Source organism: Anoplopoma fimbria, chromosome 6 (assembly GCF_027596085.1).
Source record: "Anoplopoma fimbria isolate UVic2021 breed Golden Eagle Sablefish chromosome 6, Afim_UVic_2022, whole genome shotgun sequence".
NCBI lineage: Eukaryota > Metazoa > Chordata > Actinopteri > Perciformes > Anoplopomatidae > Anoplopoma > Anoplopoma fimbria.
Genome location: NC_072454.1, coordinates 12141522 through 12165006, shown reverse-complemented (window position 1 = coordinate 12165006; position 23485 = coordinate 12141522). Strand labels below are relative to the sequence as shown.

General features: G+C 41.8%; 1 protein-coding gene across 1 annotated transcript in view; it reads left to right on the top strand.

Annotated features, from left to right (window-relative positions):
- The window catches only part of kcnma1a (potassium large conductance calcium-activated channel, subfamily M, alpha member 1a), a 125245-nt gene that overhangs the window by 27239 nt on the left and 74521 nt on the right, over nucleotides 1-23485 (top strand). Inside the window, exon 2 of the mRNA XM_054600845.1 lies at nucleotides 5722-5883. Coding sequence (XP_054456820.1) covers nucleotides 5722-5883 — 162 coding nt within the window. The remainder of the gene's footprint in view (nucleotides 1-5721; nucleotides 5884-23485) is intronic.

Sequence of the window (23485 nt, the reverse complement as noted above, 5' to 3'; positions counted from 1 at the left end):
TATCCCGGACCACTGAGGCTTGAAATGTTCTATCAATGGAAGATGTGCAGTACAGCGTTATGAATCAACAGGGCAGTACATTCACCTTTTTCCTTCATTTTCCCTCCAGTGGTAAGGAAGTAACACTAATGCAGATGTGTCTTTACTTTGTCCTTTTTGGTTTGAGCAGAGGGACATAAAAGAATGTACGTCTTATAGACAGCATTCGCTGCCAGGCTTACATTACGTTTTTTCTTATCGCTGTCATATTGTTTCCCTCCGCTAGCCGAAGAGACGTCACAATTGGGACGAAAAGCTTACTTGGAGCGCAGCCATTTTGAGGAACGAGTTCCAGGAATGAGTTGTGCAGATGGGTGTACTGTCCAGTGGTGATGCAGAGAGATGTAAACTGTTTGGCTTGTCTTTCTGTTTGCAGAGCTTGTTGATGTAATCTATTTAGTCCAGTGTCCACAAATCATCTCATCCTGCTCTGGCCTGCAGTGCTCAATAGCCCTGGCACAGATGGGCAGCACAGGGCTAATAGCGATTCTGATGATGGACAAACTTTTCAGTAACACTGACAGCTTGGGTATCCTTGCTGAGTCCAATGATTACACTCATATTTGCTCTTGGATAGTTTGGACATGTGGCTTGAAAGACCTCATATCCTAGTTTCTTGGTGCACAATGCGGAAATTGGGATTTTCTAAAAATGATTTTGCACTTTATAAACTCAACCACCCTGAGCATAAACTGTGTTCATAGTATTTACTATATTACATTTGCAGGTTTGCTCTGCAGCTTCCTTTAGAGGCCGGTGATAGGAACATTGTTTTGATAACGGTGACATGTATGGATGCCATCCGGAGCAGATTACATTCTAGGCTGTACCTGTGTAATCCCTGAATCAAACAGGCGGCAGACAAGCCCTTAACCTCTGGATCAACAGGCTTTGGGCCGCGGAGTTCTATAATCTCAAATCAGAATACTCTGCTTTATCTTTGCACTTTGATCTCTATGTTGTGCAGTAAAATATTATATATAAACAGAAGTTATTGTTGCAACGATGCATCAATCAAGCCACATGACACTTCCTATGGTCTGTAAGTGATCCGACGTGTACCTTTTGCCCATTTAGTTCTGAATGGTTCAGCAGGCTTGACCTATATACAGAAATAACATCTTTTGTCCATATGGCGTTAGTCAGATTCCGCCTTGCACTTGTGTATGTGTGCATGTGCATTAGCATGTGAATAAGCTCCTTTTTCTTTCTCCCTCCTCACTTTTTGCTCTGACCCAGTGTGGCTCTGTAACCCAGGGACACTGGGTAACTGTACCGGCATTAAAATAGCAAACGGGGAACGGAGCATGTTATGGGATTCACTAGTTTCACGTCTCCCTGGGTGAGTCTATAAATAGCCTCTCACACTGGAATAGAGTTTTCCCCAGCGATGCGGACAAAAGCCGGAGGAACAGCTGCGCTTAAGCCAAGTCCTGTTAGATCAGCGGAGTCACATGGGCATGCTCCTGTCTCTCTCTTTCGTCTTTTCTTTCCGTCTAGCTCTCTGTCTCCGGTCCCTCACTCTCACTTCCCATTAGTCTTGCTCCCAATCTGTCCCGCTGTCTGTCTTTCCCCTATTTGTTTATCTCCCTGTCTTGAAGTATCTTTGTCCCTCTGTCACTGTCTCCCCCTCTCTGTCTGTCTGTCTGTCTGTCTGTCTGTCTGTCTGTCTGTCTGTCTGTCTGTCTGTCTGTCTGTCTGTCTGTCTGTCTGTCTGTCTGTCTGTCCTGTGTTTGCTTAGTTTCCTGTCTCTCTTGATGTCTTGTAATTTGTGTCTCTCTGTCACTATCCCAGTCCCTCTTGCTTTACTGTGCTGTCATTCTATCTTCTTTGCTTCTTTGTTTGAGTAGGTGTCCTTCTTTGTCTACCATAAACCCTGTCTGTTTGTCCCTGTACTGTAGATTTCTCAAGGGGTCTCACGTTCCCTCTCTTGCCTTTTTTCCTGTGTCGTGTTTTATCTGTCTTTCTCATTATTACCAGGACTCCCCTGTGTATTCTGTTAATTGCTACAATCCTAATATTAACTGTGTTCATCTGTTATGTTATAAAAAGGTTCCTTGAAGAAGAGGGTTGAACTACATACATTCTTAAATTGAAATTCTAACATATGTTACATCAAACTTCACATTAATGGCTCCAGAAAGGTCTATAATGCTAAATGCTGTATGTACTGTAAATGAGTGCTTCATAGCCTTTCTAATATCACATTTATATTATAGTTTATTTCAAAGAAGGTGAATACCTGCATGGTATCAGCACTTAATATGAATAAACATTTGACTACAATCAAAAAATGAGTCAAATCAGCAGGACTTGAGACAATTACACCATCATTACAGGAAAAAGAAATGTAAAAAAACTGGATATTGATAGATCAAAGAAGAAGAGATGCAGGCTTCCAAACTGGAAATCATTTTTCATAATCTGCATGGTAAACAAAAAAATGTTAATATAGTATTAAGGATTATAACTTCAAAGACACAATTGAAACTTTAATTTGTCAGTAGACTTAGTGATGTCAAGGACTTCATTCTGTGCACAAACACACTATTCACTTTGATGAGGTATTTATCTCTCTAGAAATCTTTGTTTCTTGCATCATATCACTTTCCCCCTTTTGCGTTCAGTTAGAAACACATTTACTGACCCCTGCTGCTCCCTCTCCCCCTCTCTCTGAGCCTGTCTCTCTCTCTTACTGTCTCTCTCTCAGTTTGACATCACAGGTGTGTATATATAGCCAGCAGATGGATTCTCCCATGGCAGGCTGCTTCAGTGCTTCTCTCCCCCTCTGCTCAGGCCTACTGCCGGCCACTCAAATGAACTAGAAGAAATTCCTTGTTTACATTGTCTCATCCGATCTGCCCAACCATCAGTTTGTGAAAGCATCCATTATTCATGAGTTCCCCTCCACCACATGCGCACACAGTAAAATATTACTGCTGCTCAATGTGTTCTTATAGCCTCCATGTTCAGAGGTGTTCCAGTGAGAATTCACATTTTCTCCTGCCGTCCGTGGAGGTCTAGACACAGAGTACGCATTATACTCGAAATCTTCTTGTACAATCCACGTCCAACTATGCTGTAGTTTTAAAAAAAGGAATTAATTTAGACATTGTTGTTTGGTGTTCCCATGATGCGTCAATAAATTAGCGGCGTGATGCGTCAATAAATTAGCGGCGTTTACCAGACATTTGTTGTGGCAGAACCAATGTCTGACGCCGTAATTCAGAGGAAACTGTAGTGAGGAAAGCTAGGAACAGGTACTGTTACTGTGATACGTGACTTACGTGACATCCAGTAGCTCACATGTATATGTGTGTGGAGTGTGAAGTTTGTGGGGCCCTCTGGCTAAGAAGTAACTGCAGAGCACGGACTAGCACATACTACTACGCCACGGCAACATGCCTGTGGTGCTATTGAGCAGGCACACAGCCAATCAGAAGGAAACCTTAGACATCCCTGTGTACTGTGACCCGCATGCATACACACTTTGCTGAGTATTTGCAGAATGTGACAGGCGGGATGCATGCTGCCTGCGTAGTCAAGGCAGTACTGACGTATGGACGAGAATCTTTAGATATGCATATTAAACTATTTACATCTTACTATATCCTACAGCATTCAGGCAACAGGATCTCATAAAAATGTTTTTTGATTGGAGCTTGAACATTGACATGTAGATGTTTTGAGTTTGTGGCTATGATATGTAAAAAAAAAGAATGAAATTAAAATTGAATAGTTACGATTTTGAAATAAATTGTTTAATTTGGGAATACAATCCCAGCAAAACATCTTATTTGAAATTGAACCCAAATTGGAGTGGAAGGTAATTAGCATTCATTAGAGAAAACACAGCACTTTGTACCACTCTATATCTGCATGAGGCTGAAAACTTTTTATATCCTTGCCTTCCTTGTATACTCCTTTTGTCGGGGTATATATTTAAACTTTTTCTTTACGGGGGTTAATGTATATGTGGACCATACACAAGCTATCATCTAAAAGCTAAAACATCAAAAGATCAGTCTGCTTCCAGTTAATGGCAGGTACCATTTAGAATCAGCTGTGTGACTTTCAAAGATAAAGCTAAATGCTTCAACTCACACTCATGACACGCACTTCAAAAGTTTGTTAGTCCCCTAACACTGAGCTATTTAACAAGTATATAAAGCACAACTAACTGAATTATCCATCGCAATACTGGGAGGCCCGGCGGCAGGAGCAGATAATGATCTTATGACTCAGGCTTTTTTAGGGCCAGTTTATTGGCATTGTTCTGGGGTTGGAATCAAATTAGGAAAATGGCAGCTGTGTCCATGCCATATCATTATGAAATGTAATCCAATTTGACCAGACAATCCTCTTGAAATGGACAGAGGACTCTCTTGGGCTCATCTATATATATTTCTAGCCCTGCAGAAATACACAAGTTGCAGTCTGGTTTGTTTTTGTGTTGCATGTGGGCGCATACAGTATTGGTCACCCCACTGGTTGTTTGGCCTTTAGTTGCATACTCTTCCTGGAACAAAATGTTTCTTGTGTAACAACAAAAATAAACTGTAAACACAATCGTTTTTTTTAACTCGCGTCATCGTTTTTGAATGTTATGGGGTCATCCAAACAAACTGTAGCAGTGTGACATGTACAGTACTGGAAAGCAAATTTCACATTGTTGACATGGGACATAATCTGCTTTGATGGCTACTTGTCAGATGTCGCTGTGAGGAGGTACATTGTAAAATGCGTTTCAAGTGCTGCATGTTTACCCTGCTGTAATATGAGCCTGCTTCCTTGAAAGAAGTCGCCATCGAGAGGGTCGAAACTTATTGTAATTCCAGGGATTCTCTGTTGGTGCCATTTGTTAGGCTTAACTACATGGTTTTATTAGGCTGGGAGTGACGCACACAAACCTTCACTCTGCATCTTTGTGCTTGCAATTAGAGGATTTGGTTGCCTCAAAGAGGTGAACACAGGGAAATCTACTGAAGGACAGGGACACTGAATGCCTGCTTGTGTCAAATCAGGAGTGAGTGAATGGCTGGAGAGGAACAGCTGCATGCTATGACTGTGCCAAGCAAAGCATGTTAACGAACTGCCATGCAACTCTGCTCACTCAGTCGGACACGAGAAGGAACGTTGAAAGGCCTGCGTGAGAACAACAGTTTCACTCTGTCAACCCTGCGGAAGAATGAACTTAAAGAGCCATATTAGTGAAATGGGCGAAGTGACCACGCAAACATTCTGTAGTTATCTAACATTCATGCACTGACACAAACATTGAACATATAGCAGATGGAGGCCGTTATGGAGTGATGGCTGCAAACGCAGGCACTTTTTTTTTTGCCCTCCGAGGTTTAAGCTTGTCATGTACTGTATGTGAACGAGCATGAGCTCAGTAGTACAGAAGCCTTAGCCTTCCACTTAACAGGCTATTGTTTTACAATAGGGACTAATATCAGGAATGTTTTTTTATTGATTTTGTGGTGTTTATAGAGGTTTTGATGTCGGCACATTGTTTCCTGTTATAACAGAAATCCATTTGCTCATAGCCAACTATGTCTTTCTATCCTCACTGTTATCCTGTGTATTTTCCTTATCCCTAAAGCAGGCCATGTTCCTGTTTTTATCTTGTCTTTTTAATATGCTCCATTTGCTCACACAGATTATTATCTCTTCTTACAGGAGGCTCAGAAGGTGATCAATCCCGCCAACAATCCGGCAACAGATAAACCAAAGGGCAATGAGAAGGAGGAGGTCCCCATCAGCGAGGTGGGATGGATGACTTCAGTCAAAGACTGGGCCGGTGTCATGATCTCCGCTCAGACACTCACTGGCAGAGTTCTGGTAGGTTCTACTTCTTTGACTGGATATAAATGTTAGAACTCAAATCTATAAGCATATTTTGGCTCTTATAATTTGCCTAACCAACAATTAAACAAGTGCAGTGGTTTGGTCTTTCCTCAGGCACAAAGACTGCTAAGGACCTTCACACCCAAATAGTCCTTTCAGATTAATCCACTGTATAATCCACTGCCATGTACACATTAACTCACCTGTTTTATACAAGTCGCACTGGAGACATACTGTAGGGCAATTATTTTGATGCCCTTTCCCCACACAACCTAGCCGATGTTCAGTCCTCGATGTATCTCAGTAAGCTGGCATTGTCCAGCCTTCTTTCTGCTGCAATGGCCTTTGTGCGGCACACTGTAACTCACTCTGCTGTGCCTCTGCCAGCTGAACAGATGAGTGTGTGTGTGTGTGTGTGTGTGTGTGTGTGTGTGTGTGTGTGTGTGTGTGTGTGTGTGTGTGTGTGTGTGTGTGTGTGTGTGTGTGTGTGTGTGTGTGTGTGTGTGTGTGTGTGTGTGTGTGTGTGTGTGGGGGAGATTTATTTGTCAAGTACGAGAGGGAGCATGGTGTTTGTGCAGTAGGTAAGAGGTTGACACTGTGGCTTTTCTGTTGGTATGAATTACAATCCCTCTCCCCCACTGACCCTCCTTTCTTTAGCTTCATCCCTCACTCCGCCCCCAGAATTTCTCCTGCGCTCTACAACTCTTTGCCAAAATCCTGATGTATCTGCAACAGTCTAACTCAGAAATATTATGCTGTGCTGCTATTCAGCCTGTTCCCATATTGCTTGAGTTTTTTATTTTTATATCAACTATAATGACAGTTAGTTCTATGTTTTGATGGTCACAAAGAAAGTTGTTTCAGGAATAGAAATAGCTGATGTATGTAATGTCAAGTGACTTGGATAACACTTATGGATACATATCCCAAAAACACAGTTTATAATAAGAACGTAGATTGCGGTTGTAAAAACACATTGTAAACAGTTGATTCAATCTCAGACGTGTCTCGTCTGTCCTGTGCTGCCTCATGCAAACTGCTCCGCTCTCACAAAATTCTCAATGAAAATTAAGAACTGCCTTTCACATCAGCAGCATTTTCCATGCGCTCCTCCTCTCGGCTTAACAAGATGTCTGCCACTTAGCTCCACCGAGCGGCAGACAGTTATCCTATGAGCAGCATGCAGATATACAAATTTTATTAGCTGCCTTGATTATGAAAAGACTTCACAGTGTCTGATTAGAACTGGGGCTCAGTCTAGTTAACCCCCATCACTTCCATTCTGGGCAATATGCACTTGAATGAAATCACCCTGATAACAGCTTTTCTGTGTCTTTATCAGTTTGGGGATTTTCCCATTGAGATAAGGTATTGAGGGTCTCTGCATTAGCTGCTATTCAACAAAAACAACCTATTAACAGTCTGTTATTGCTGAGAACATTAGGGTGTGGTTTGGTGGACTTCTCCATCTTTTCTTTCTACATCTTAACTTGCATTGGAGTATTAACAGCAGTGTGTCTGTCTTGCACAAACATTCCCTGTGCATATGTGGACTGAATGAGCGGCTGTGGCGTAGTGGAGAGCAAGATAGTTCTCCAATCAGAGGGTCGGTGGTTCGATACCCGGCTTCGGCAGTCGATGTGTCCTTGGGCAAGACACTTAACCCCAAGTTGCTCCCGAAGGCTTGCCATCGGTGTGGACTGGATGATGAATGTTAGTTAGAGTCTGATGGTGGCACCTTGCATGGTAGCCTGTCATCAGTGTGTGAATGGGTGAATGATATGTAATATACTACTGATTGTAAGTCGCTTTGGATAAAAGCGTCTGCTAAATGACTGTAATGTAATGTAATGTAATGAAGCAGCAGTGGGAGCCAGTGGAGAGATGGATTCAAGCTAAAATACGAACACTGCCATTGTTAATGTTTGCTGGAATGTGACAGTTTCTTCACGCCTGGTGAGAATAGCTGGGAGTTTAGAAGGATTCGGGCCTTTCAGGGTGAAGGAGATGAAGAATCCTGAAGGGGGCTGTCAATTTACTAAATGAGCCTCTCTTTCATCACTTTCCCACTCACACAGCTCTGCTGGCATGGACACAGCTCCATCTCACTTTCATCTTCTCCTCTGACTGAGCACTCCCAATCTGCCCTGTATGTATGTATGTATGTATGTATGTATGTATGAATGTGTGTGTGTGTATTTGAGAGATAGAGAGGGGAAAGAAACATGGAGACAGACATAACGATAGTGAGACAGACAGGCAGATGGAGAGAGAAACAGAAAGAGGTTTTAAGAGGCAGTGAGAAATACTGCACTGGTTTCTTTAAAAGGGTTTCCAGGCATGGAGATACCCCAGTGTATCACCTACTGTGATTTGTTCTACTTCTGGTGGGGCTGATAATTCTTCACAGCAGGCTGTGTTTGCTTACGTGCTACGTCTAATGATATGTAGCACAATATGTACTGAAGAGCACTCGGTGTAAGTGAAGGAGTTTCTCTTCATGTGGGTGGAATGTGTATATTTGTGGATGCATGTATGTTAGTATTTCTCCACATATACAGTACATATGTGGCAGCTTTCGATCTAATCTATGCTATGCTTGCGAGAATGTATGTGTGTGTGTGTGTGTGTGTGTGTGTGTGTGTGTGTGTGTGTGTGTGTGTGTGTGTGTGTGTGTGTGTGTGTGTGTGTGTGTGTTTGTGAGTGTGGGTGATTTTGTGGGACTCTTGCTCTCCCATTAGTGCTTCACTGCAGATCAAAATTGTGATGAGTATCCGTATACACAGAACCTGGTTGGTAACCATGGCAACTGCTGTGTAGTGGCGCTCAGTCATCTGACATTAGGGGGGTGTCCGCCTAGGCAGAGCAGAGCAGAAATACCACACACACACACACACACACACACACACACACACACACACACACACACACACACACACACACACACACACACACACACACACACACACACACACACACACACACAGGTAGGATTAAAGCTTGATACAGGCTCCATTCTATCAAGGTGGAACAGCCAAAGCCCAAGCAGATTGAGACAGATAGCCTCTGGTAGGCAGAAAGGCGGAGCCGTCCATCCCCATTCATTTGTTCGCCCTGATAACTTCACTGCCAGGGAAAGATCAAGTTTACCCCAAGGCTTATTGAATCTCCAGACAAATCTAAATCCACCCGTGGCAGCTGCTTGGCCCAGGAGTCCCCATATTTATTCTCCATGACGGTCCGAATCACCCTTGGGCGAAAAACAAGGCACCAATAAGGTATTGTTATTGGTGCCTAATATGACTTTGCCAAAATACTTTGCTCTGATGAGAAAGGAATTAAATGACACCCATCCACCCACACTGCAAAAACCGTTAAGACCAGACATGTGCTGCATGGGAATCATTCTGATCATTAGCGACCTGTCTTAAAGGAGTCCCATTGCTGAGCTAAAGGCTGCGAGGGGGCAGAAAGCTATTATGGCTCATGGCATTGCTCAGACCATGTAATAACAGTAAACAAAGAGCAGCAGGTGCACACAGGCATAGGTATATGTGTGTGTGTATGGGCGAGAATGTATGTGTACATCTTTCTGCCTTATGGGGTTTCATGAGACAAAGCTGATAATATGTTGTTTCCTCAGACTGGTCGTATGTCAAACCCCCCTGTCATTGTGTGATTTTAGCCCCTGTACCCTATGAGCCCCTCCAACCACCAACACACACACACACACACACACACACACACACACACACACACACACACACACACACACACACACACACACACACACACACACACACACACACACACACACACACACACACAGAGCCATATATCCAATTTCAATTAGGCTCCGTGTCACCTTATGTGCCTTATAAAATACCAGGGGAATGATTGATGCTAGCATGAGCCAGCGTTCCTCTTTTGTGTGGGTCATTAGCTTTCTGTATCACCCATCACTTTTACAATATCACCGTATCAAATATTTATCACCTCACTCACACATGACCTGCCTCAAGTGTGGTTTTCAGTTGACACTAAGCTCGGGCTCAAAGAAAAAAGAACATGAGAAGTAATGAACTTAAATATAATCAAACAAATTATTTTGCTTGTACCGCAGTCATAAAGATATTGTTAGAAAACACACATTTTCAAGCAGTGTTCACTTCAAAATGTGTAAAAAGGGTTTTGAAAGAACTGTTTGGAAAGTGAACGATAGGTGAAAGAGTCAATCTGTGGGGACCTATGCAGAGCAGGAACCAACTAAGTGACTAAGTGCTAAAGGAGGAAGTGTCTCTCGGAGCCCCGTGAGACAGCTGCCCACACAAAGACATTGCATGTGGAACATAGGTGAAAAGCAGAGCACCTCTGGTCTGACAGTGGATGGCTCATCGGTCTCTTGACAGCTGTATCACCCTGGTTGCTTGGTGGAAAGACCTCATTAGGCACTCAAGGGCACAATGTCCGAGGAAATGACTAGTAGGACAGCTGGGAATATGAGTGGGCGGAATTCTTGTGCTGCATTACCACGTATCATCTGATCTGATTGATTCATGCTTTAATGCTACAGTTACAACATATTTAATTCCATAATGTCCAACAAAAACTGCAAGGATTATAACCTATGAATGCAGACATTCTATCTGCCTATCCCTCTGTGCTGTATATTTGCACGGCATGATGGGTCCAGAAATAGGTCAGCCCTGCCATGTTTCTTAATGGGATCTTGGGTGGCAACCAGAGACCATCTGTTCACATGGTCCACTCCCTAAACCCTGTGGTCATCCCTCTGCCTACCCCCCATCCACCCACACACTGCATGGGACTCTACATACTGACCCCTGTCATCTGCAAATACAACACATCTGTCTATCTCTGAAGTAGAGTGACAGCACATGGATTCTAACTGTAATTGTAACAAATCCAGCACAATCCAGATGTTTCAAAAACAGATTGTGCAGGAGAGCCTCGGACGTGAAGCCCGCTATTTGTTCTCACACTTTCTCCCTTTGTACACCTTTGCCTTTGATTACCCCTCTCATCTAATTTTCTCCATTTTCCAGGTTATTTGTGAGGACAGTTGCTTACAGTGTGTGTGTGTGTGTGTGTGTGTGTGTGTGTGTGTGTGTGTGTGTGTGTGTGTGTGTGTGTGTGTGTGTGTGTGTGTGTGTGTGTGTGTGTGTGTGTATCTTGGCAGGAAACATGGTGTGATTGTGCAAAGTGTGTAAGGACAATGTGGGTATGTTCCATGTGTCCTCAAAAATCGTCTTGTGGAGAAAAAAAAGCGTGAATGTGTTCTCTCTCCCCCCCCTGAACAGTTGTCATTCACAGCGTTCTACTTTTCAGACTGCAATTGTTTATGTTAGTGCATTGTGTAGTTATCCCTATAAGTACATTTTTGTACTGATATTCCTTTGGGCTTGCATAAGCACATTTTTTATTTATAATTTTTTTTACAGCAGCCGCCAGAGTCTGTTTGCATCCCTGAGTTTACCCCTGAACATATGTGTGTGTCTCTGTGATACGTGTTTGCCTGGGTATGTTTATCCATGCTGTGTGTGTGTATGCACAAATGTGTGAACGCATGTCTGTTTGTGTCTGTTTGGGTTGGCTAATTATGCTTTCCCATCGTGTGCACGGAACTAATTTATTGCTGTCAGTAAACTCCTCAGCATGGATGCAGCTGTCAACACAGCACCATCTCCTGCATCACGCTCCTCCGTGACAATAGCCTTAACCCTTTGGGGAAAAGTAACAGCCCGCATATGTCTATGCATAAGCATTCAGTAGGATAACAGATCTTATCTTGAGAGTAAAGACCAGTGTTACTGATGAATGAGGAATCTGTGCAGTCATCCGCCCACACACATACAGACGCATATGCCAGTACATTCTGAACTAGGACTTTTGGATGGTTGATTGATATGGCAAAGTCATGCAAAGTAATTTAAATATTGAAGCTGACGTTCAAAACAATGAACTATGTCCGACTGTACATACATCCATGAGACCAGCTTCTTTATATACAGGTTACAACATACATTTGTAAAACAATAACATCATGCTCCTCTGTGACACGGCCAAATTTCTAATTTTCATGATGCGATTCTGCTGAAAGTCTATAAGTAACCATATTTATTATCAACCCAGCCCAGCCTTCCCAGGACATATGGACAGAAATATGCATATACATGCCAACAAACACACTCGATACACATAGTGTCAGTCAAAAGTATCTGTCTAAGAAAGCCCCTGTCATGTTGACATGATAAATTAACAATCAATAGCTGCAGAGACCATCTCTCCAGGTATCGGCGCAGAAACTTCACAACCCAATTTCTCTGTAAATGAATAGCAGTGGACATGGACAAACCTATCAATTTTTCGCCTCTGTGTTCGGCAATTGGTAACACGAAACTTTGCTCCAGCAGTGTGTTCCACCATAATGAAACTCACTTTCTAAACCAGTTTGCTCTTATTCCCTTAACTCAAACTCTGTGACCTCTGAAACCTCCAGGCTGTCTCCTTGCCTCCCTCCAACTTCTCCCGGTTGTTGAGTTTAGCTAGGTGCACACAGCTTATTCATTTTGTCATTTGCCATAATTTATCAGTTCAGTCGATAGCAATCCAATTGGCATTGACTTAAATCCTGAACGGTGATGAATAGCTGTTTATGCTGGAGGGACCACGGGGGACAAGCACTGCAGCAGTGAGAGTGAGATGGAAGGAGCAGGAGGAGAGAGACGGGTGTGGTGCCAGCCAAAGTGTCTTTCACACATGGCTATACATGCAACAATAGGCACGTTGAGGACGAGGCATTGGCAAAAAAAAAATCGAGAGAGGATAAATAATTGATTATAAAATATAAAATAAGATCAAGATGACTAAATAGGTTTGTAAAAGTGAATAAGTGATGGGTGTGGCCCTATACAGAAATATTTCTTGTATTTCACCCTTTCAACATGGCTCCAGGGATAACATTACTGGCTTGACCAGCTTTTGGTCCAGACGGAAAAGTATTAACAGCAATTTGATACAGGCCTTGACAATATGTCCTAAATCTTCTTTCTTAGGTTGTGTCATATCTCGATTACGATGAAGATCACAATGTATTACTTTTTCTGTTTTTTCAATAAATAAATAAGCTATATGAGATAACCACATGGTAAAGCCTATTTGTGTACAGTCCTGTGTGAACTAGATACTTGACAAATGAAAAGTACCTAGCATTCTTTTTTCATTTTTACTAAGAACTCAAGTGCAAAATGAACATAAACGTTTCAAGTAAAATTATTGATGTAAATAAATATTTCTATATAGACACCATTTGTTAATCAAATGGAATCGATTGGTATTGTGAAATGTGATGTAACCCCCCCCCCCGCAATCTTCAAATGATATTCCCTCAAAATATTTCACATCAAATTTTCTGAAGAATGTTAGTTAGTATGAAAGATGATAAATTATAATATATTATCGCCTAGCCCTAATTTGATGAACTGCCATGAAACTCAGACATTGCATAGGAAGAATTGTAATAGCTTTTATCCCTTGAATCATTTTTCAGGTATTTATGACCAAATACCTGCTGCCATTCTCAGCAACCTCAGCATGTACTTTATGTTTAGTGCCTATAAACAAATGTTACTATTTTACCGCGAGCATCATAGCATGATTAAGTTGCCATTTACCTCAAAACATCACTGGGCCTATTATAGCCTTGTGACTGTTGACTCCTTGTCTTGTTACGTTTTAGTGTTGTATAAGTTTCTCCTTGTTTTTAATTTTAGCTTCATTCTGATGGTTAGAGCAAAGTATAAAAACAACTGAATCTCTTCTTTTTGTGATCAAGAGAGCAAGGAAAATTCCAAAAGATAACTAGTGAGTTTTTAGGTATTTTTGGAGATACTATGGTTCAGTACGTTTGTTAAGTGTATGACAAGTATGACTGCATGTGTGTTCATCTGTTAACCATTTTTCTTTATTCTACCATATGCTTTTTTTTTTAATTGGTTTCAGTGTTTGATTTAGAGCTACATTTTCAGACGTGTTCTCCTACCATGTCAGCTGTGTAAGAGCAGCCCTGCTGGCTTGGTTTTTAAGGGCTTCCGCCACATAGGAAACATAAGTCATGCACTAAGTGTAGCGGGAGGAGGAGGAGGAGGAGAGGATGAGGGGGAAAGCAGGGTGTCATAGGAGGAAAGAAGACCAACAGGGAGCCCTGCCATCAAGCTGCATAATAATAGCTGGTATAAATTCACAAGCTGCTTTTCTCGCCTAGCAAGCCGACATAGTGCTGCACATCTGAGTATGCATATATAAATCCAGGCACAGTGTATAGTGTTATGCGATCCAGAAATTATTCCATTTCAAATTCTGTCACAAACAAATTGAAGAAGAGTGCAGAGTGTGTGAAACAACTACAGCTACAGACAGATATCCTTAACCAGATAAACCAGAGAAGAAAGATTCAATTAATTGAATTTGAAATATCAACCAGAGCTAAAAAAGTAGTAAATAAAGAATTGTTTGTATCGCCTTATGGAAAAGACCATTCACACCATAGTAGAGTTATAGTTGAATTTCCTCTTTTGTTTCATTGAATTGATCGGCATCCCATTGCTTTTGAATTTGCAGCACACTAGGGAGGGTTTGACAACTCTGAAATGGTTAGTCTCAATTTGTCCTCATGACTGATTTTCCCTGCAGCCCTGCTGTAGGTCCGACATAACTCTGAGCCGTTCTGCGGGATGACTCATCATTGCTTGTTCTTTCTTTCCTCCATCCATTAAGCCATCCATTTGCCACCTGGGCCTCTATCGCTGAAGAGCCAATGACCTACAACCGTCTTCTCTCTGTCCCACCCTCCCTTAAACTGTTCTGAAAAAAGGAAAAGGTCACAAGAGCAGACACAGGAGTGATGTTTCACTTTGTTGGCTATCCGGCCTTCTCCTTATTAGATCAAAGTCACCTGTGACTTGCAAGGCAATGTGTCTGAGACACTGTAGCGACGGTACAAGTTAATTTGCCTCCTTTAGTCTCGCCTTAGAGAAGGGACTGTGCACATTCAGTCTCAAAATACTCACAAACAAATCAAGCCCTTGTAACTAAAATAATATGGTAAAAAGTTGTTTTTTTTAATATTTCAGAATTTGTTATATTTTGTTTGTCTGGTGGCATTGCCCTGTGAGTGTGTCGTAAATAAATCCAAAATCCCTTAGCTAATTAATTACAACAAAGTCGCCGTAGCTTTTAAACAAGTCGTCCATGCCAATAGATAATTAAAATATTGCCTTCCATGAATCTCAGCAAGTGGCTGCAGTAATGTTATTCTGTTTACTTTTTAAAATATGATTATTTATGCTCTGCTGAAACCTCAGGCTGAGGAGTGACAGGGTAGTTAGAAGTGAGATTGCTTTTAGAGTCACAAGCACATTAGACTGCAGGCTAGAGACGGACAGACAGACAGTTTGAGGCTGACAGTAACCGAGCAAAACAGTCGACACGCAAACAGGCAAACAATCAGGCAGAAAAGTGCGTGCAGACAGAAAGAGAGACCTAGTCACGGAGGATGCAGACATTCTCTTGTTTGTCATTCGGAGCCCCCTGTCACCTCCAAGACAGCCCCCCCCCGTCTCATTTATGTCATGGCTGCCTGGTATGGTCTCAGGGAGGAGAGCTGAGTGACTCAGTGCCTCTGGGATGACGCACACCTAATGGATCAGAACTTGCAGCATCGCATTGATCCAACCACATCTAACACCGCTGCCACTGCCAGACACATTTCTTTGAGCTTTTCAAAAATAAGATTAGGGACAAAGGACATTACCAAGATTAGCAAAGAATGAACATTCCTTTGTCGGCAATACTGCTGATCAAACATGATTCTTCTTTTGTTTGCCTACGCAAGCAGAAGTGCATTATTGTAGAGCAAAAGAAAGGCTACCTCTGTTTTATACCTTATTTATTAATAATAAGTCAAAATAATTTGCATGTTTTAAACCTAATTTGCATAAAGCCCCATTCTGTCATAGGTTGACGATTACATTCAATGTTTTTACTTGCACTTGAATTAATTGAGTTACAGTTGGCTTTCTCCAGCGAGATGACTTCTAAATTGTCATGCGATAAACTGGTTACTTGGAGATCTTGGAAAGTGGAGCAGGTGGACGGATGGAGAGGTTATTACACGGATTGATACGGTCCTCATCTTTAAATAATTCCTTTCAAAGTCCAACCAAAACTGAAACTAACATAAAGTAGCCACCCGTGTCTCATCCTTGTCAGGTTTGTACACTTACTCATCCACTCAGAGGCTTGAACGCTAAAGCAGCTTTTCTCACATTTCCCCAAAGACCTTGTTTCCTACTCAAAGTGGGTTTTTTTATGCAAAAAGTAAAGGCTAATTGGGATTTCTGTTAGAGGTTCCAGAGTACAAGCAAACGATAAATCAGCATCTGCTTCTGGAAGATGGTAAATTGACCTGGAAGTCCTGGAGGAACAAACAGAATAACTCCCAGCTCCATACTGTAGGTGTTGCTCTCTAACTCATGTTGTGCTCTGAGCTCCCTGGAGTGGGCTGAGCATTAAGAGAATTTCCCAGTGGGGGCTGATGAAGTATGAAAATATTAACATTTTCTTGGTGCAGGCTTTATATGCTGCATGTCAATTGCTCTGTGGAGCAGGAGCTGCCTCCTCTTTTCAGTCTGCCTCACCATCCATACATCAGCAGGTCTGAGTCACACAGAGAGATCGTGTGGGAGTGAAAGGATCATTGGAGGATGGGGCTGACTGCATCCCTCTACCGCTGCATTTTAGGGTGGACAGGTTATTATTGCAGCAACATCAGTGGTGGAAGAAAGATGATATGGCGACCAAAGATGCGACAAAAAGCACCTAGCACATAAGGTGTTATATTGATGGCAAACACCTCCGTACTGTGCTGTTCAGACCCTTAAAGGGGAATGATTGAGTTTCAGCTGACCATGTGTAGGCAGTGCTGTATTATATGCTTCATATTTCAATCCCTTCTGACCATCCTATGACTCCTCTGACAGTATCAGAACCGGTCATAGATATGGTCTCAGGTTCATTGTGAATATGCTGTTGTCACTCGTGTCATGTTTGCGCTTCTAATTGAGAGAGGAGTCAGCACATTGGGGACCATCTGCTAAGCCAGGTTTCAGATCCGTTTACCCCCACAGGGATTCTGTTTCCTGGGATGGGACGGCCACGCAGTGTCCCTTAAACACATCACATCCACCAGCTCGCTGCTAAAGGTTTCCATGAGATCATTAGGGGATGAGCGCAGGTGATGTAAGAGGCACAGGAAGCTAGGGAGGGAAGACATTTATTGCATGAGAGGGCAGGTGAAAGTGAGATATGGATGAAAAGGGAATGAGAAGAAATACAAGCAAGAGGAAACTTTAAATAACAATGGATTTGGATTTCTCCAAAAGCTGAAACTCATATTTTCAGCTGTTTTTTTTTATTTAAATGTACTTGACTTGACATCTTGTGTTTAACCATCTAAGAAAGTGTAGCTTTCTTGTGAGTAAATCAGAGAAGTGGAGACATTTTGTTTAGCTTTGTTACTGAGGCTTTCTCATATAAGGAGCCATGGCAAGGTGCTAATTAAATGGTTTGCAGGCTTGTTTCTGCCTCCAGGCCTAAATTGCATTAATATTGACTTCAAAGCCATAATGCATCAAAGAAGCAGTACGACTTTGCCCTCTCCTCTCCTCTCCTCTCTCTCGCCATAATATATTTCAGGAGAGGAGAGGAGATCTCCTCTCCTCTCCTGAAATATATTATGGCGTATAAACTTCTTATCTGTACATACTGCATGCCAGGACGCAGCTGTATTTGTCTGCATGCACTAAAGCATGCGCATGCATGAGTAATGTGTATCGTACTGTATGTAGGCTAAATGAGTGCTTGTTTGCCCATTGTCATTATTATGTGATATACACATGGCAGCACTTAATGTGGCGGTCAGGCACAGTCGAAGTGAAGGACGGGACAAATTCAGGTTGAATCAATACTAATAAATAAAGTAATACCTTGAATGGTAAACAGCTGCAACCAAGCTGAAAATTTCATGATCTGTTTCTTTTATTTCTTTTATGTCTTTTGAAATAATCCTGCAAACCAAAAGCAGGGGAGATCTCCGTCATGGGGGTACTTAGATGAAGTAATGAAAGCATAAAACTCCCTCTGACAGAGGGCCTAAAGGGGCCAGACCATTCTAGCCTCTGAAGACTGAATGATGGTTTGGTTTTCTGATCCCTTTTATTACTTTGCTGCTGCTGCATGTGTCTCTCTGGCATTGCATTCACAGTAATTCCCACAAGTGGCGTATCACCGTAGCAACATCACATCTCTTATTCACAGGAATGAGCTTTGTGCCCTCTGTCTGTCTCTGTTTTTGTTTCTCTCTCTCTTTCTCAACTATCCCTGGGTGCTTTTATACTTCTCCATACTTTTTTAATGAACTTGAAGGGCCTGGCGACCCAAATTAAAAAGAATAGTTGGTTTTGTACTGGGTTGGCGGCAGATATCTTAGAGGTCAAAACTCCAGTGATACCTGTAGTATATAGATATATTAGTGACAGATTGTCTCAAGTTCCAAGTGAAACCAAAACCATCTACATGACAAATATGTTTTGTTATTTATGGATGTCCTCCCAAGGAAAACGAGAGCATCAGTCAATTCAACAATTTTTTATCGTTCAAGTGACAAAGCCCGCTAACAGTCTTAGAGGAATTATGACTGAAACGGCTATGTTGTCCTGTTGATAATTGGGTCTGAGCAGAAAATGCTAATATGTGTTGTTCTGGAGGGAATAGACCAACGATGTTATTTATCAATTAATTTGGAAGTCTTGTTGGTTAATTTGGATAAACTGAGCCTTAAGGATTGAAATGTATTACTGAACAAGAACTTACTGTTCTTGAACTCTGTTGAAAGGTGATTCTTTGAAAGTACGTATAAGAATGTAAGGTATTTTCTATTAGTATTATTATTATGTTTTACTCTGCTTCATATATACTTAAAATGACTCACAGAGAAAGAATCATGAGCTGTTGTGCTTTTAAACTATGTGGAGTTCAATAATGAATGAGGACTCATTTAGAAGACACTCCACAAAAGGTAACAAAGCCTCCCTGAAGAAAGAACTAGAGCAAAGACTGAGTTTTGCAGTCATAGTTCCTATTTGAAGTGATTGACACTTCCAACAGCTTTACCAAAAGTCCCATTTGAACTCAGGTGCTTGCGATGGGAATGTATACAGCAGCTTTATGTGGCACTTTCAATCAAACATCAGAATAGAGAGGTGGAGCTTGTGACTGATATGAAGCCAATAAAATCCTCCCTCTCAGGGGAACAGACTGCCTCTTCAGGCAGCAAGGGGCTGAACTTGTGTGTTGGATATTGAATATTGATGTGGGTGTCAGCGCTGGTCAACAATCAATCAAACCAGCAGACTATCATCAGAGGAAAGGTGAGAGGTGGAGCTGATGGACACTGAAGTGGATTGTGGCTCAATGTCTTCTTAATAAGGGTCAGGGCTCGGTGGAAAAACCACACAAAAGTATATTGACTTGATGTTCATTCAACGTGTAAAATTGTATTTGAAATGGATTTAATGTAACTGAATGAAATCCTTTACTTTCTGTTTTTGTTGGAGGTGGATTAGCTTTTGCCAGGGAGACTATTAATTATCCACTGAATGAATAACTGTATGACTTAAGAGGAATTAATAATGTATACCCCAAAAGGCAAATGAACAGAAACCATTATCAAATTACCCCTCTTTCCTCTCCTCTGTCATATCTCAAACTACAGAAGCATACAGAGGGCCCGGTAAGTAGGACTGAAATTGAATATAAAATATGTTGGCTTTGTTTTAAATATTATATGAGGGACTTGTTGCAGTCAACGATAGGCTAGTTCAGGGAAAGAAACTGCCAAAATTAAAAAAAATTAAAAAACAACCCCTCTTGCTGACGGGTGAGGGTATTGTGTTAAGGTCATTCATGGCAGGTTCCAGGCATCCACCCACCTTATTGACTGAGCTGGACAGCTGTGCGTAGGGTTTGATCTGATGTGGTGGAGAGCAAACAGAGGAGGGATATACTGAGATGCTGTTGCTCTCAACTTTACTCACAGCCTGCCAACACTCACAGAATACTAATATGGCTCTTCCTACTCTGCGGATCCCAGTCTCATCTTTCACCTTGCTGTGAGCGAGCTTTCTACCTTATCAGGACTCACTACATTGCTAGCAAGCGAAAGTGGGCTTCTACACGGGTGATAAACTTCTCATTAACCTTCAGGAAATTAAACGAAACCTTGATTTAATTAGATAAAGATCATGTAACCGCTGCGTCTCCTCCGAGATGAAACCTACTGTATTTGCCATCGAAGGGGGGTGGGGGGTCTTATGGAAAGGAGGTTTTCAGAATGGTAAGAGAAAACAGGATGTGGTGCAGCTATAATGTTTTATCATTTAGATGGTAGTTGATCTATTTGCTTCAATGGGAGAGAAGATGGAGTTTTAAATTCCATATTTGGCAGCGCTAGGCGGTTCCTCTCGCTGCCAAATGCAGAATGACATTATTTAGAGAAGGATGAAAGTTTCTGCTGAATTCTGCAATATAAATCAGACAAAGTAATTGCTCCGCGTGCATTGTAATAGAAATGGCATTGTGATAAAGTTTTGATATTATTAACTATGGCAGGGTTGATTTATGCTATGATTAAAGGCACATAATGGAATTGTGTGGCAGTAACCGATGCCTGGACAACAGAGTAGTGACCTGAATACAGCCCTACAGAGCAGATGGAGAATAAGCCACTTAAATACAATCTTTTAGTATTCACACAGCAAACTTCCATGTATCTAATTTTAGTATACTTAGAGTGGTTATTTCTCACTGTTCTTATGGGAAATTGCCCCAGTTAAGTAAATGTCAAGCTGGCTATTGGTTGATACATGGCACAATTACATTCCTCACAATATTGAGATTAAACTTAAAGGGACAAAATAAATTTGACAATGGTGTTTACAAATTGCAGTAAATTGAAAAAGATTCAGCAGAAATAAATGTGTATAAATCAATATATTGACTCGTATTATGATAACACGCATGATGCATTTAGAGTATGAAAGTAGGAATTACACATTATTCTTTCAGACCAAACAATGTTCTTTCTTGTGCTGTCTATCAAACACTGCATCCCCTACATTTTTGCAGCCACTCTGTCCGAGTTTGAATAAAAGAGCCATGAATGAATACTGGCATGGGTGGTGGTAACAAGTCACAGTGTCCTTCGACGGCTCACCATAAAACCAGGAAAACTCCCTGCAGATTAGTTTTTCAATCATGGGTTAGTCTGTGAACAAACACCCGAGAGGAACAGCCCCACTCAGTGTCATGTTGTCAGGCTGAAAGGATTCCCTGAATGGCAGAAGCCTGCGTAGACTTCTTGTGGGAGATCAATATTTTCTTTTTATTGAAGCTTAATGGGATACAGGGAGTGGAAAACGAGAGAACATTTTTAGGATTCAATCTGAGACCAGCAGGGGTGAATGAATAACGCAAAGTAGGGGACTTTGTCAGCAGTGAAGCATTTTACGGAACTGCAATCATAAATTAGTAGCAATTAGCTCACAAATATTATCACACACACACTTTACCACCAAAAAGGTTCAAAATCGTAACAGTTCACAAACAAATTTGGTATGAAGGCAAATCAATGTCAAAATCCGCGAGCACAAATTAAATCTGCGCACGTGCAAAAGTCAGCGAGAAGAAAAACATGCTATGAGGGCGGGGAGTGTCCCCTGGCGAACAACTTCTTTCACTTCTCTTCTGCTCACAAAGCTGGCGGACCCAGTCATTGTTGTATCACTAAATTTAATTGGTTACGATCCTTGTCTTTGGATTGGCCCGATATCAGTCCCAAAACAGACGCTGGGTGGCGGTATAAAAGTGTTTTTTAAATCCGCCACTAATCACTACTCCTGCACATCTCAGAGGTTTATATTTTACTTTTACTCCACTAAATCTCAGAGGTAAATATTATACTATTCACTCAACTACATCTCTTGGGTAAATATTGTACTATAAACTACACTATATCTCAGAAGTAAATATTGTACTTTTTACTTTACTACATCTCAAAGGTAAATTATGTACTATTTACTACTGCTGTACTGACACTACAAACAGACGATCTTAAAGAATATGACGTGTTGCTGTAGATGAAATTAACCAACAGTATATAAAGGAGTTAAAAACATGCAGCATACATGTTAATGTGATATCCAGCATAAAAAAAGCCACACTTTAGCCAGAGTCCGTGGTGTTATGTCACAGAGATCCTCCACTGAACTCCCATGTTAAATCTCTCATGCATGGCTAACTTACCACTGAGTAAGCATCGTTGTAGCAGCTGAACAGTCATACTTCTCTAAAAATAATGTTGCCCTCTACCAACCTGCACTGTACACATGCATAATGGCCATTGTGGTAACTCAGGGCATCTGCAGCAGCTTTCTATAAAGTACCATTTTGATATTCTGCACATATACTGCAGTTTTCAAAAGGAACCATTTATAAGCTTGTGGTGTTGGATGTTGGATGGAGAATGGATATGGATGGATATGAGTTGAATGTTCCCCTCTTTGCAGGCTGGTCACATGCATCCCCTCATCTTCTCTGCACTGGCATAATCCCAGCCGGGGTCCTCCTTTCTGTCTCACGCACAAAATGCAGACACACAAAGGTTGAAAACACACACACACACACACACACACACACACACACACACACACACACACACACATGATAAAACGCACACTCGCACACAAAGAGGTGAAGACACGTGCACAGACGCGCACACGCTGTGGCATTTAAGCTCTTGCTGTGCCTTAGAGGACATGCTCTAATATTCTCCATCCCTCCACTCCTCTTTCTCTTCAGCTGCTCTCTCTCTCTCTCTCTCTCTCTCTCTCTCTCTCGCTCTCATTCTGACTCTGCCACAAGCCATTTTCTGCCACCTCTTAATGCTCCTCATTTCCCACAGGAGTGCTATCTCTAATTGTCGCTCATCCCTCCATCTCCTGCCATCATCCCCTCTATCGTTCTATCTCCTCTCTCTGCTTCTCTCCATCTCTTTTGTTCTTTTGGAATCCTCTGTGAACATTCAAGGTCACGGTCACACCGTTGGCCCTTTGGGAAGGATGCCATTAGACACAGGATGCTGTAGAGGAAAGGACACCTGCCCTTCTAGTATCCAGAGCATTCTGTACATCTCACAAGGTCCTCCTCTGTTAGGAGTGTTTTATGCGGCAGTAGCAAAAATATCCTCTTTTTATGAATAAGAAAAAACTTTTAGAGGGGATTTTTCCGACAGGTTGTCCTGTCCCTCTGTAACAAATCCCCACAGGCCTCCTCTTCATCCCCCACAGACAGCTGCTCATTTTAAGAGCTGTCATTCTGTCAGACCTGAGAGGCTTTCCTTCATACCGACCCCCTCCCAACCCTCTAACCCGTCAATCACTGTTTCTGTTGCCTAGTTACT